A 13,463-nucleotide genomic window follows, 5' to 3' on the forward strand; every position below is an offset into this window, starting at 1 on the left:
TGCCGGGCCTCCTCTGACCCGGAAGCTTATTTCCGTGCTCCGGATCAGGCAGGCTCTTCCGGGGCGCGACCTCAGGTTACTGGAGGTTCTCAATCTAAAGATGGCGGGTTCGGCAGCGAGGGCTGGGATGGCACTGCGTACGAATATCGGCCGGCCGGTTGCGTTTGTCAGAAAAATCCCCTGGACCGCGGCCTCGAGTGAGTCGGAGATGTAATAGGGGCGGAATTTTTAGGTCCAAGCAATCCTGAAAACCCTTGCTTTCTGCGGAGCATTTAAATCAGTGTGGTGGCTGGATTAAGGAGGCTGAGTGTGCTCCTCCCGAGCAAGCCAGTGAGTAGAAAGAAATCTTCTTTGCAATTAGCCGGTTAGGAATGCCCCTTGAGCTTTGGGGACGTGTAGTCACGGTCTCCAGGCTTTCGGAGTTTAAAGGTTTAATTACTTGGAAACTTTTAAGATTAACGACTTAGAAGGGGTTATTTTGACCGTAGGGTGGAAGATGGACACAGAGTGGCAAGAGGTAGTTTCAGTGATTTAGTTCAGAGGTGAGGATTTCAGGGTAGTGGGAGAAGGAGGGGTCAGATCCACTTATGTTAACCAAACAAAATCGGCAGACGGCTGGGGGTGGGGGGGAGAGTACGGAATGGGGGAAAGCGTGGAATGACTTCCAGATTTTTAGCCCGTGAATTTCGTGATGAGAATGTAGGAGAAGCAGATCGAAAGAAGACGAGGAGTAAAAGTTTAAATGTGTTTAGTTTGAGAAGCCTGTGAGGTCTCCGTTAGTTGGTCGGAGGACGTTGTATATCGACTGAGAAACGCACTCTGAAGCCGTACTCCTTGGGTTTGAATTCCGACTTGGCCACTAGTGGTTTTGTGTAACCTGACTTAAGGAAAGGTAATTGGGGAAAAGGGCTCACCACTGTGCTGCAGTTTCATCATCTATAAAACAGAGTCAGTAGTACCTTCCTCCTAGGATTGTTGATTGAATTAAATGAATTTATATGTAAACTGCTTAGACTTGTGCCCAATATAGAGTAAGTACTCAATAAACGGTAGTTGTTTTCATGGTTACGAAAATTGAAGCTCATGGGAGAGGCCTAGACTGGAGGTAGAGGGTTGGGAGTAATCAGTATTGAAATCTCTCACCAACATTGATTTTTGTCAGCTGCAGTTTTAAGTTAAGGTTTTTACATTTGCTTACCAAAATTTAAAAATCCATGGTCACTTTTGTGGATATTCATGTATCAGGTCATCTCCCTTAAACAAAGGAGTGGAACAAGTGTGGGTAGTAGAATGGGAAATAGATCAGTTTGTGTCCCACCTTCTCAATATGTGGTGGGGTGAAGACCACGCCCAGTAAAATGTCTTGCGTAGGCTCTGTGAAACTGGAAAGGCTGAGGGGTTTGGCAAGCATCTTGCAGATGCAAGTTTCCAGACCACAATGGGCTTGTTCAAGATCCTTTAAGAGTCTGTATAAAATACAACTTTGACTACAGTCTCTCCCAGTTTTTGGTCTGGGTCTTGAAGGATAGTTACAATTTAGGCAAAAGGAGATTGGATTACTGATATGTTAAAGGGAAAGAACAGCAGGCAAAGACAGGAATCTACCGGACAGATACACACATTTTCATTTGCTGTACTAGAAAGTAACTATGGGTTCGCAATGGGAAGTAAGGCAGGAAGGATAGGTAGGATCAACTCAACAAATTTTACCGAGTAACAATGATTTAACCTAATGTAAAATTTAAATTATGAAAGGCAAGTGAATTGAGATTTTATTTGGAAATCTCTAATATAGCTAACAACACACTGTATTGTATTTGTTTTTCTGTCTTCTGTGTGATCTTCTCACAGGGACTATAATATATGCATTTAGCACAGGACCTGGTATGGTAAAGATCCTGAATATTTGCTGGGGATGAAGAGTACAGTCAACTTAGTAATTTATCTGTCCATGTCCCCACCCCCTCACCTCCCCAAATCTAGTACACAAACAGCTTTATAATCAATAGCATAGCTATTTCCTAGATCTTAAGGCTTCAAGGAAATACAGAGTAGCTCCTCTTCACAAGAAGTTTGGGGGCTTTAGGACCCTTTTTGGTTTTTATCTCAATCTAGGATGGAGGATACAAAATTAACAACTCTTTTTTTTTTTAATAAATTTATTTATTTTATTTATCTATTGGCTGCGTTGGGTCTTTGTTGCTGCACACGGGCTTTCTCTAGTTGCTTCATTGTGGTGCGCAGGCTCCTCATTGTAGTGGCTTCTCTTGTTGTGGAGCACGGGCCCTAGGCGCGTGGGCCTCAGTAGTTGCATCACATGGGCTCAATAGTTGTGGCTCACGGGCTCTAGAGCACAGGCTCAATAGTTGTGGCGCACGGGCTTAGTTGCTTTGTGGAATGTGGAATCTTCCCAGAGCAGGGCTCGAACCCATGTCCCCTGCATTGGCAGGTGGATTCTTAACCACTGCACCACCTAGGAAGTCCCCAAATTAACAACTCTTAATACATTTTCTTTTCTTATACAGGTGAGCTGAGAGAACACTTTGCACAATTTGGCCATGTACGAAAATGCACTGTACCTTTTGTGAGTATTATCTTTTTAAAAAAAGTAATAATGTTATCCTCTAATTCTTGATTTTTTGTCAGAGCATATTGATTTCTATGAGTTTGTAATGGAGTGAAGCTGTTTGGTCTTTGTTGATTAAATTATGGATGATTCTGATTTTAAAAAAAAACAAAAACCCCCCCCTTTTTCTAGGTATGTGAGGTATTTGTGTTAGTTTTTTATTGTTGCATAAAATTATCACAAACTTAATGACTCAAAACAACACACCTACATCATCTCACGGTTTATGCATATCAGGAGTCCAGGCATAGCTTTGCTAGGTCCTCTGTTCAGGGTTTCACGTAATTGCAAACCAGATATCAGCTGGAGCTGCAGTCTCATCACAGGCTCAACTGGGAAAGGTTGATTTCCAAGCTCCCTTAGGTTTTTGGTAGAATTAGTCTTTCAGCTGTAGAACTGGGGTATCTGCTTTCTTGCTGGCTTTCAGCTGAAGGCTGCTCTCAGCTTTGGGAACTGCCTGCAGTTCCTTGTTACCTGACTTCTCTCCCATGTAGGCCCTGTCCCAACATGGCAGCTTGCTTCAAAGTCAGCAAGGGAGTTTCTCTAATTTGCCAAGACAGTTTTATAATGTAGTCTTTGGAGTGACACCCCATCATCCTTGCCATATAACCTGATCAAGGGAGCAACATCCCATCACTTTGCTATATTCTTTTGGTTAGAAGTGTGTCATAGGATGTGCCAGCATTCAAGGGGAAGGGATTTTACATGGGTCAGCATGGTGGGACTCATGGAGATCTTGGGGCCATTTTGGGATTTTGTCTAATACAGTATTGTAATAAGGACTTGAGAGAGTAGAGGATAATTTTATCATAAAACTAACTGGTGGAGAATATTTTAACCTTTATCTTCATTGAGTTGAGTGCTTTTTGTGTGTGTTTATATTTGTTACATTTTCTTTTTTATTTATTTATTTATGTTTTTTTGGGGGTACACCAGGTTCAATCATCTGTTTTTTTTTTAATTTAATTTTTTTTTTTTGGGGGGGTACATCAGGTTCAGTCATCTGTTTTTATACACATATCCCCGTATTCCCTCCCTTCCTTGACTACCCCCCCCCCCCCCCGAGTCCCCTTTGTTACATTTTCTTTGCTTCCTCATGAGGGTTTAGAAATCAGTCTATAGGGAATTCCCTGGTGGTCCAGTGGTTAGGACTCTGTGCTCTCACTGCAGAGGGCAAGGTTTCAATCCCTGGTGGGGGAACTAAGATCCCCCAAGCCTTGGGGTGTGGCATAAATAAAGTAAAAAAAAAAAAAGTAATGGAGTCCTTTAACTTCAGAAAAAAAAGTCTTTAAAAAAAGAAATCAGTCTTGGACTTCCTAGGTGGCGCAGTGGTTAAGAATGCGCCTGCCAATGCAGAGGACACAGGTTCAATTCCTGCCCCAGGAAGATACCACAGGCCACAGAGCAACTAAGCCCGTGAGCTACAACTATTGAACCCATGTGCTGCAACTACTGAAGCCCACGTGTCTAGAGCCTGTGCTCCGCAACAAGAGAAGCCACTACAATGAGGAGCCAATGCACCACAATGAAGAGTAGCCCCTGCTCGCTGCAACTAGAGAAAACCCATGTGCAGCAACGAAGACCCAACACAGCCAATAAATAAATAAATAAATAAATTTATAAACAAATAAAAATTATATAAAAAAAATCAGTCTATAACTTTGTTCCACTTTATCCTGGGCTGTATTTTTCTGTGAACTTTCTAGATTACTGGTTTTTGGGGTGTGTCATGTGAGTTCACAGTTTACACATGCTTCACTAAAACTGCTTTTTTCCTTATGGCACTGAAAAGGCTGTGGTAAAATATCAACTTAAAGTAATTTAAATTCTTAACTCTTGGTTTAACATTACTTGCCTTCCAAAGATCAGACAGATTACACATATCCAGTGCTAGTGAAGGTGTAGAGAAACTGGTACTGAAATTGTTGAGAAGTTTAACTGATGCCTTCACTGAAGGGTAATTTGGCAAAATCTGTCAACATTAAGAATTTGCATTTGCTTTGATCTAGCAGTTCCATTTCTAGGAATTTATTCTACAGAAATGTGAGGTCAAGAATGTTCAAAACAGCATATCATAATTGGAAAGAACCTAAGTGTTCGTCAGTGGGGTTGGTTAAATAGATACCAATTCATTGATACAATAGGATTTTATAGTTGATTAAAAGGATGAGGCATGTTTATTATAGACATGAAAATCTATAAGCTTAAAAAATACAGTTTTACAAAGTGTATGAAATTTGTATTTTTTGAAGAGCATTTAAAAGAAGATTCTCGAGGCTTCCCTGGAGGTCAGTGGTTAGGACTCTGAGTTTCCACTGTAGGGGGCAAGGGTTGATCCCTGGTTGGGGAACTAAGATCCTGAATGCTGTGTGGCCAAAAAATAAAAATATTAAAAAATTTAAAAAAGTTTCTCCAAAAAGTAACATTTTTCTTGGTTGCCATTTCCCTCTTAAAAGTATAAAAAATAATTTAGGACCTGGAGTTAACAGATTTTAGATTTAAACAAGAGAAGGTTTTGATTCTTGGGAAAATTAAATGTGTAACAGGAAAAAAATTAATTTCTGGTAACAAGTTTATTGTACTTAAGTTAGAAATCCAGGTTCCAATTTTAGATAACACAGTATCTCAATTTTAGCACAAAAATTTTAATGCCTTTACAAATGGAAATGGCCTCTCGGAGTAGAGTGCTTTAGAAACTGTCCTATCTATCTGAGGTAAGGAATGAATCACTGGGACATTAACAGAAACTTTTCCTGTGTTCTAGGTTAATACAAACTTACCTTCCAGGTATGGTAAGAATGTGTTTTTGTGGGCAGAGTACAACATAACTTTGTAACAAGACTGATGATGTACATTAAGTGAATAAACATCTTGGTATCTTTTACACAGAAGGCTGGAGGAGTTGGGGTGTATGTCTAAAGCACTAGAATCTCTGACATATAAGACATGCAGAATCTGATGTATAGGTTGAACGATAAGCACTCTCTTTTGCACAAAGGCAAATAGCAGAATAGTTTAACCAGAAATCTAGAACTAGGTAAATAAGGGAATTTGTTTTTTCCCTTTTTCATTAGGAGCATGTGGTGATGATGTTGGTAGTTGTGATGAGGGTGATGAGTCTCAGGAATTACCAGAAGTGCACCTAGGTTTTAAGGCTTAATTTTCTAGTTTCTAGAAGTGAGGAAGTTAGAAACAGTAAGAATACTTCTTTATGTGATCAGAATTTCCCAACTGTTGCTTGTTAATGTGGTTTATATCTAGAATGACAGAGAAAACTCTTTACTCATATTTTATTTCCCCAGTGGCAGTAGAAAAGCAGAGAGAGTGTTATTAACACAGAGATTATTTGGGTAAATAGAGTATATTAAAGCAAGGTTTTTGATATTTACTAAAATGTCTTTTATTCCATTTTGGCAGATGAAAAAGTTGGTGGTTTGATATGGAACTCCTGGAAACTTGCTCAAGTTCATGATTATTAATCTATTCCTAAATTTTGAATTTTTAGGACAAAGAGACTGGCTTTCACAGAGGTATGGGCTGGATTCAGTTTTCTTCAGAAGAAGAACTTCACAATGTACTACAACAGGAAAATCATGTTATTGATGGAGTAAAGGTAAATTTTTTTCTATATCATGTTATGAGCTTTCTGTATATCAGTTAAATAGGTCAGAAGCATGAGATGACAGGGACTCTGAAGATTTGTAACTTAATGTTTGTTAAAGAATGGTGGTGGTGGGAGAGTGCCCAGTTCTAAAAGGTCTGGAAAGGGAAGTACAAGGAGACACGTTAATGGTTTGCAAGGTATACGTAACATGCAACAGTGGAAACAGCAGGGAGGCCCTGGTTGAAATCCTGGCTTTTCCACTCACTATGTGACCTTGGGCCAGGCTGGTTTACAATTTTTAATTGACGTTCAGGGAGTCTTAAGTATAAGGAATAAATAACATCCTTTGACTTACTGGTGCTGACTCCCTAATAAAACAAGTTTTCAGTTTTAATGTTTTTGCAGACATTGCCTTTCCTTACAGTGTTTATTTGATTCCCCCCTGCCAGCTCCATGTTCAAGCTCAAAGACCCAAAACTTTGCAAGGGGATCAAACATCTGATGAAGAGAAAGATTTTTGAGGCCATCACTGTCTATTAAATAAAGTAAACAAAACTGGAAATTTTGTCTAAATGTTTTTATTTGAAACAAATTGTTGCACCAAGCAAGAGCTTTCTTTCCCCACTCCAAATTAAAACAGAGCACAAGAGGGGCAAACATCATCTGGCAGTACAGTTCCAACATGTGAACATCCTTCTTTCTACTCAGTGGTTGGGGTAACTTTATTCGTAAGCAGTCATTCTTAGACAAAATATTAACCCCAAAGTACTAATGTCGCCCAAAAGGAAGTGGCCTTAATTTCACGTGTGGGGCAGTATGTTCTATAAATGCCAAAAGGTGGGAGAAGCACAAACACAACCCACTCTTTAAAAAAACTAAATGATTCAAAGTAGAATTTTTCCATTCCCCCCTTTCTCCTGTAAGAAAAAGTAGTGCTGGGCTCTGACACCCAGATTTGGTTTTTATCCTGGCCATTTACAAAGTGTTCCCGCACATGACCTGCATCACAGGGTCACGAATACCAGTTCATGCACTCCGAAGGAAGTATCTACTCCTTCCTCCTCTTCTTGCCCTCATGCTCGTGTTCCTTGGGGCGGCTGCTATCTGAGGGCCTTTTAGAGCCACCGTGCTGTTTGGCTTCTTCTAAAAATTTGTCCAAACCAAAAGGATCCTCCTCAAATTGAACTGGTCCTTCTCGGCCCCTCTGTCTACGATCTGAACCAGAAAACTCCTTATCAGGAACAAATCTAGGGAAGAAGAGAAATGACTATGAACTACTTTGTTTTCACTGGTGCAGACATTGAAACTAAGCTGTCTGCCATGGTACCTGTTAGTTTTTATTCTGGCTTCTAGGTCATCACCATACATGTCCTTGTCCAGATTTTTACTGGGCCGGTAAATATTCTGGGCCATATCTTTACCACCTCTCCAGGCCTGGTCATAAACATTGTAAATTTCATCTTCTCCACCTGCAAAACCACTGTCCATACCCTGTGGAAAAACAGAGGATGTTAAAAATGTATGTTATTTATTAAAAGTTGAATCTGATCACATTCTTGTGAAGAGTAAATTCTTGCTCATTTATAGCTAACATTTTCAACAATCTTAATTAAAAAGATCATTAAAACAGTCACAAAGTCCATTAACTTTTGTTCATACCACCTCTGGGTTCTTAGATTAAATATGGTACTCATTAGCAACTGACTGCTTTAGCGAAGTGGCTTTAAAATTAGAGGATACTAGTATGTTAATTTCTTTTTCCCTGAGGATTGGTATTCATTTCAACACTTAAGATATGCTACGTCTAGACTCTTTGTACCTTGGATTGGTTGAAGAGCCTTTGGTCATACTGAACTTCATTGGAAGTCCGAGGATTGGGCACACCAAGAGCAATGACTTCACTGATATCTCGATTTTCATTTCTCTGCAGTTTCGACCTATTTTGAAATACCATGCCACAAACTGAAAATTCTTCACAGACAAGCTGAATTTCAACTTAAATACAACCAATATCAGAACAGAGTAAACAAATATGTCTGTTCACATCTTGTGAACATATATTCCTTGATAATGCATAATCAGGATGACAGCTCTTACACCATTTCAGATACATGATTATCAGAAGAAATAGGGTTTTGTAATTAGGTCTTCCTGATAGCAGAAAAGAACTGCTAAGAGACTCATTCTTTTTTCTTTTATGTTTCAGGACTACAACACTGTAATTCAACACCTGTATACACTACACAAAATGATCATCACCGAAAGTCTAGTTACTATCCATCACCATACAATTGACCTCCTTCACCCATTTCACCAATCCCTCAACCCACTTTCCCTCTGGTAACCACCAATCTGTTCTTTGTATCTATGAGTTTGTTTTTGTTTTGTTTGTTCATTTTGTTTTGTTTTTGTAGATTTCACATGCGTGAAATCACATGGTATTTCTGTCTTTGACTTATTTCACTTAGCATAACATCCTCAAGGTTCACCAAATGGCAAGGTTTCATTTTTATGGATGAGTTGTATTCTAGTGTACACCCCCCACATCTTCTTTATCCATTTATCTGTTGATGGGCACCTACGTTGCTTCCATGTCCTGCCTACTGTAAACAATGCCGCAATGAACAAAGGGATGCATTTACTTTTTTGAATTTGTGTTTTTGTATTCTTCAGATAAATACCCAGAAGTCAAATAGCTGGATCATATGGTAGTTCTCCTCTTAATTTTTGGAGCAACCTCCATAGTGTTTTCCATATTGACTGCACCAATTTATATTCCCACCAACAGTGCATGAGGGTTCCCTTTGCTCTATAACCTCTCCAACGCTTGCTATTTCTTGTCTTTCTGATAACACCCATTCTAACAGGTGTGTGGTTTTAATCTGCATTTCCCTGATAATTAGTGATGTTGATTATCTTTTCATATGCTTATTGACCATCTGCATGTCTTTGGAAAAATGTCTATCCAGATACTCTGCCCATGCAATTGGGTTTGTTTTTTTGTTGTTGAGTTGTATGAGATCTTCATATATTTTAGATATTAAATCCCTTGTGGATGTATGATTTGCAAGTATCTTCTCCCATTCAGTAGGTTGCCTTTTCATTTTGATGATGGTTTCCTTCACTGTGCAGAAGTTTTTAGTTTGATGTAATCCCATTTGTTTATTTTTCCTCGTTTCCTATGCCTTTGGAGTCAGATTCACAAAAAAACATTGCTAAGACCAATGTCAAAGAGCTTACTAGCTATATTTTCTTCTAGGAATTTTATGGGTTAAGGTCTTAATTCAAATTCTTAATTCATTTTGAGTTAATTTTTGTGCATAGTGTAAGATAGTGGTCTACTTTCCTTCTTTTGCATGTAGCTGTCCAATTTTTCCAATACCATTTATTGAAGAGACTGTCTGTTCTTAAACCATTCTTGATATGGAAGTCTTTAATATAAGCAATCACCTTGTAATGCATGCTGAGATATGAAACTGCTATCGTCTATATCTGTTATTATTATAAAAGGTTAGAGCAGTGGATGCAAATTAGATGTATCACACGAATCATTTTCAGTAAGCTAGAATCAGTCCTTTTACCTAATCACATTTAGTAATTTTATCCTATTAGAATTCTGAGGTAAACATGTCAATGACTGGATTCCTCAGTATGATTTTTGAGGTTCAGATTAACTTAATTCCCCTGCTGTTTCGCTACGTATGCAATCTACATCGCAATGATACCATGGTAACTGTCATCATTTATTTTACTAGAGGCTCAGGTCTTAAAATGACTTCTATAGACAATCTAATTTTCATCCAATCACAAGTTTAAAGCTTTTCTATGTTATCAATTCTCATAGTCACTTTACTGGTTTTAAGGGCTCAATTTATCTACAGAGCCATTTTGATTTTTACAGCTTAGGAATTTCAGGCTATGAGTATCATTAACTGTGCACTTTCACACTTCATTTCTCTCTTCTATACTGTACATTTAAACACAACTCTAGATTCATATTTTCTGCTTCTCCATGACTTCACTTATTCTGGGAGATGAAATATGCCATTAAACAACAAAAAACACCACTAGCAGTTATCTGTTTAAGATATGCCTTGAAAAAATAGATTGTATCAGCTCATAGGAGGATGGGAGCATGGAAAACTGATTATTTGTAAAGAAAATGTTTTATATTTGCATTTAACCCTCATTCAATCCCACCTCTTTATTACACCATTTCTTCAGCTTTTCAGCAATTTCACTCCTTGGCCTTTGGTAAACCACAAACTTCACCAACCCCTACTTTATTCCCAGTCTCCATACATGTATTTCCTTTGTTCTATACAAGTCTATACTTATTAAGAGCACTCTGTCAATTTTCCCAAGTAATTTCATATGACAGCTATTTCTGAATTTTAAGTGAAACTGCTCATGAAAAGAGGCTGACTTTCACTTCTTACAAAACCTGCTCTTCTTCCCCATGGTTACTTGATACAGTACTCTGCATGTGAAAGGATCTCAATAAAGGTACAGAAGCTTATTTCCAGTCTAGAGGAACAGGCACATGATAAATTTGTCTCACCATTTGAAACAGGAAAAGAACAGACAGAACAGGCATATCCACTATTTTCTATTCACAAACATGATCTGAATACCCTTTTCTATATCCCCATCATTCTCACCTCTAGCTGACTCTACAAGGTAACAGAAGATAACTTCCACAGACAGTCAGTTCTTCTAAGACAGAGTAAGCAGTTAAGTGCAAGAAAATAAGTGCTGAGTTATTAAGTTATCAACCCGAAGAGGAAAGAGAGTAGCAAAACTCATCTTAGTGGACTAAACCTCCCCTCTAAAAGGTTCACAAAGGCCACTCTTCATAATTCGTATTTATCTCAAATAGTACCTACCTCTTATCTGGAGCTGCCCTGGAAAGATTCCGGTCATGCTGTCTCTCTTTTCGCCTGTCATGGCGGATTTCATCCCTCTCACGTGCCTCCCCATCCTCTGTGTGGACACGGTTGAAAATTACTTTTCCATTATATTACCCATTAATATTTCAAACGAGAATATTCTTTAGCCTTAGACAGAAAAATCCATGAATTTTTTTGTACTCACATTCAGCCCTTTTAGTTAATTTAAATCCAACAGTATTGGTTTAATTTTTTTTTTCTTTTAAGAACTTTTATTGAGATACAGTTAACAAACAATAAACAGCATATATTTAGAGTGTACAATTTGGTATCCCAATCTCCGAATTCATTCCCCCCCCAACCCTCCCCGCTTTCTCCATTTGGTATCCATATCCAACAGTATTGGTTTAATTTTTGAAAGTGAATTCCAGAATCATGCATGCAGCTAAAGTGTTTAGGCACAAAGTGTACTGATATCTTTAATTCACTTTGAAACTCATCAAAGTAGTATGGTGGATTGACAGATGGAGAGAGAGCTGGGTAGATATGTGATAAAGCAAATTTAGCAATACAAACTGTTTTTAAATAAATGTTAAGTGTAGACTCTAGGTGGTGCAGATATGGGTGTTCATACTACAATTCTTTCAACTTTTCTATGTGTTTTAAAATTTTCATAATACAATGGTCAGGAAAAAAGAATTATGCAAAGTTTATCCTTATATTTTCAAAAACTGACTTCGAATAAAGAACCTTTTGCTCATGGTACATTGGGGCTGGTTGCACCTTGATCTCTATCTATTGTGTTGTCTATCTTCATTTTCTCTATCCTCTCCAGGCTGAAGGGATATAGTGTAGATTTAGAAGGAATATAGTGTAGAGCACGAGCTTTGGAGCCAGACTGTCCAGATTCAAATCCTGTTTCTACTTCAGAATAGCAATGTGAAATTGTGCCAATTACTTAACCTGTCTGAGCCTTCATCTCCTCTGTAAAACATTGATAACAGAACCACTGCATAATGTTGCTATAAGGATTATATAAGGTAATATATGTAAAGTGCTCAGAGTGGTGCCTGCCATAATAAGCACTCAATAAGTGTTAGCTTTTATTAATATTTGGCAAGATACTTTTAAAACTTTTAATTTCTCAGGAATGAGTCTGGTTTTGTTTTCTTTTTAATCAGTTTAGAGAACTTAGATACAGGGAAGTTTTAATTTGAATTACCTTCAGTGGCTAGGTTACAACAGATAGGTTTTTATATCTTGCCTCATTAAGACATTTATATATGATTCAAGGAAGCAGATTACTACTTATAACCTTAGTTACTTCCCTACAGTTGAACTCTAGACTCCTATAACTCCTATAATGCTTGACACCTCCACTTTAAACTTAACACGTCCACAACTAAACTCTTAATCTTTCCCTCCCAAATCTCTTCCCCCTGCAGTCTTCCCAATACTAGTAAATGGCAACTCAATCCTTCTCAACTGTTTAGGTCAGAAGTTCTGGAGTCATCCTTGACTCCTTTTCTCTCATTCCTCTATCGAATCCATAAGCAAATTTTGTCAGCTCTTTCAAAATACATCCAGTATCTGACCATGTTTTCACCACCTCATTATTATTTCTCATCTGGATTATGGCAATGGCTTTCCAAATGGTTTCCCTGCTTCTCCAAATGACCACTGCATAGCCTTCTAACACATGCAAGATCATGTCACTCTGCTTAAAACTCTTCAAATTGCTTCCCTTGTTACCTGAAGTAAAAGCTATGTTCTTACAATGACTAAAAGGCATACATGATCTGGCCACTTTGCCCTAACTACTCTGATACCTCATCTCCTACTACTTAACTTTCTCAGTCTAATCCAGCCGTACTGGCATCCTGCTTTTCCTTGAACACACCAGGTATACACCCAACTCAAGGCCTTTGTACTTGCTGTTCCTCTATCTGGGATGCTCCTCCCTCACATACCACATGGCTCACTTCCTTACTTCCTTCAAGTCTTTGCGCTAATGTTCCTATCTCAAAAGTGAGGCCGATTCTGAACATTCTCTCTTTCTGGCACTTTTATACTCCTATTTTATTTTTCTCCATAGCGACTGTTATCTTTTTTTTTTAATTAATTAATTTATTTTATTGGTTGTGTTGGGTCTTTTTTTGCTGTGCGCAGGCTTTCTTTAGTTGCGGTGAGTGGGGGCTACTCTTCGTTGTGGTGTGTGGGCTCCTCATTGCTATGGCTTCTCTTGTTGCGGAGCACGGGCTCTAGGCGCGTGGGCTTCAGTAGTTGCAGCACATGGGCTCAATAGTTGTGGCTCACAGGCTCTAAAGCACAGGCTAAATAGTTG

At 38.6% G+C, this 13,463-nt stretch overlaps 2 protein-coding genes across 2 annotated transcripts in view; one reads left to right on the forward strand and one right to left on the reverse strand.

Annotated features, from left to right (window-relative positions):
• Nucleotides 1-45: 45 nt before the first annotated feature.
• Nucleotides 46-6,792, forward strand: SLIRP (SRA stem-loop interacting RNA binding protein). Its single transcript, XM_057731536.1, has 4 exons — nucleotides 46-197; nucleotides 2,526-2,584; nucleotides 6,132-6,239; nucleotides 6,680-6,792. The coding sequence occupies exons 1-4, from the start codon at nucleotides 101-103 to the stop codon at nucleotides 6,749-6,751; spliced, it is 336 nt and encodes a 111-aa protein (XP_057587519.1). The 5' UTR covers nucleotides 46-100; the 3' UTR covers nucleotides 6,752-6,792.
• The window catches only part of SNW1 (SNW domain containing 1), a 30,672-nt gene continuing 24,001 nt past the window's right edge, over nucleotides 6,793-13,463 (reverse strand). The window contains exons 11-14 of the mRNA XM_057731529.1: nucleotides 11,117-11,213; nucleotides 8,050-8,167; nucleotides 7,558-7,721; nucleotides 6,793-7,477 (exon numbers count right to left, since the gene is read on the reverse strand). Coding sequence (XP_057587512.1) covers nucleotides 7,279-7,477; nucleotides 7,558-7,721; nucleotides 8,050-8,167; nucleotides 11,117-11,213 — 578 coding nt within the window. The 3' untranslated portion in view covers nucleotides 6,793-7,278. The remainder of the gene's footprint in view (nucleotides 7,478-7,557; nucleotides 7,722-8,049; nucleotides 8,168-11,116; nucleotides 11,214-13,463) is intronic.

The sequence above is a fragment of the Hippopotamus amphibius genome, chromosome 4 (genome assembly GCF_030028045.1).
Source record: "Hippopotamus amphibius kiboko isolate mHipAmp2 chromosome 4, mHipAmp2.hap2, whole genome shotgun sequence".
NCBI classification, from domain to species: Eukaryota; Metazoa; Chordata; class Mammalia; order Artiodactyla; family Hippopotamidae; genus Hippopotamus; species Hippopotamus amphibius.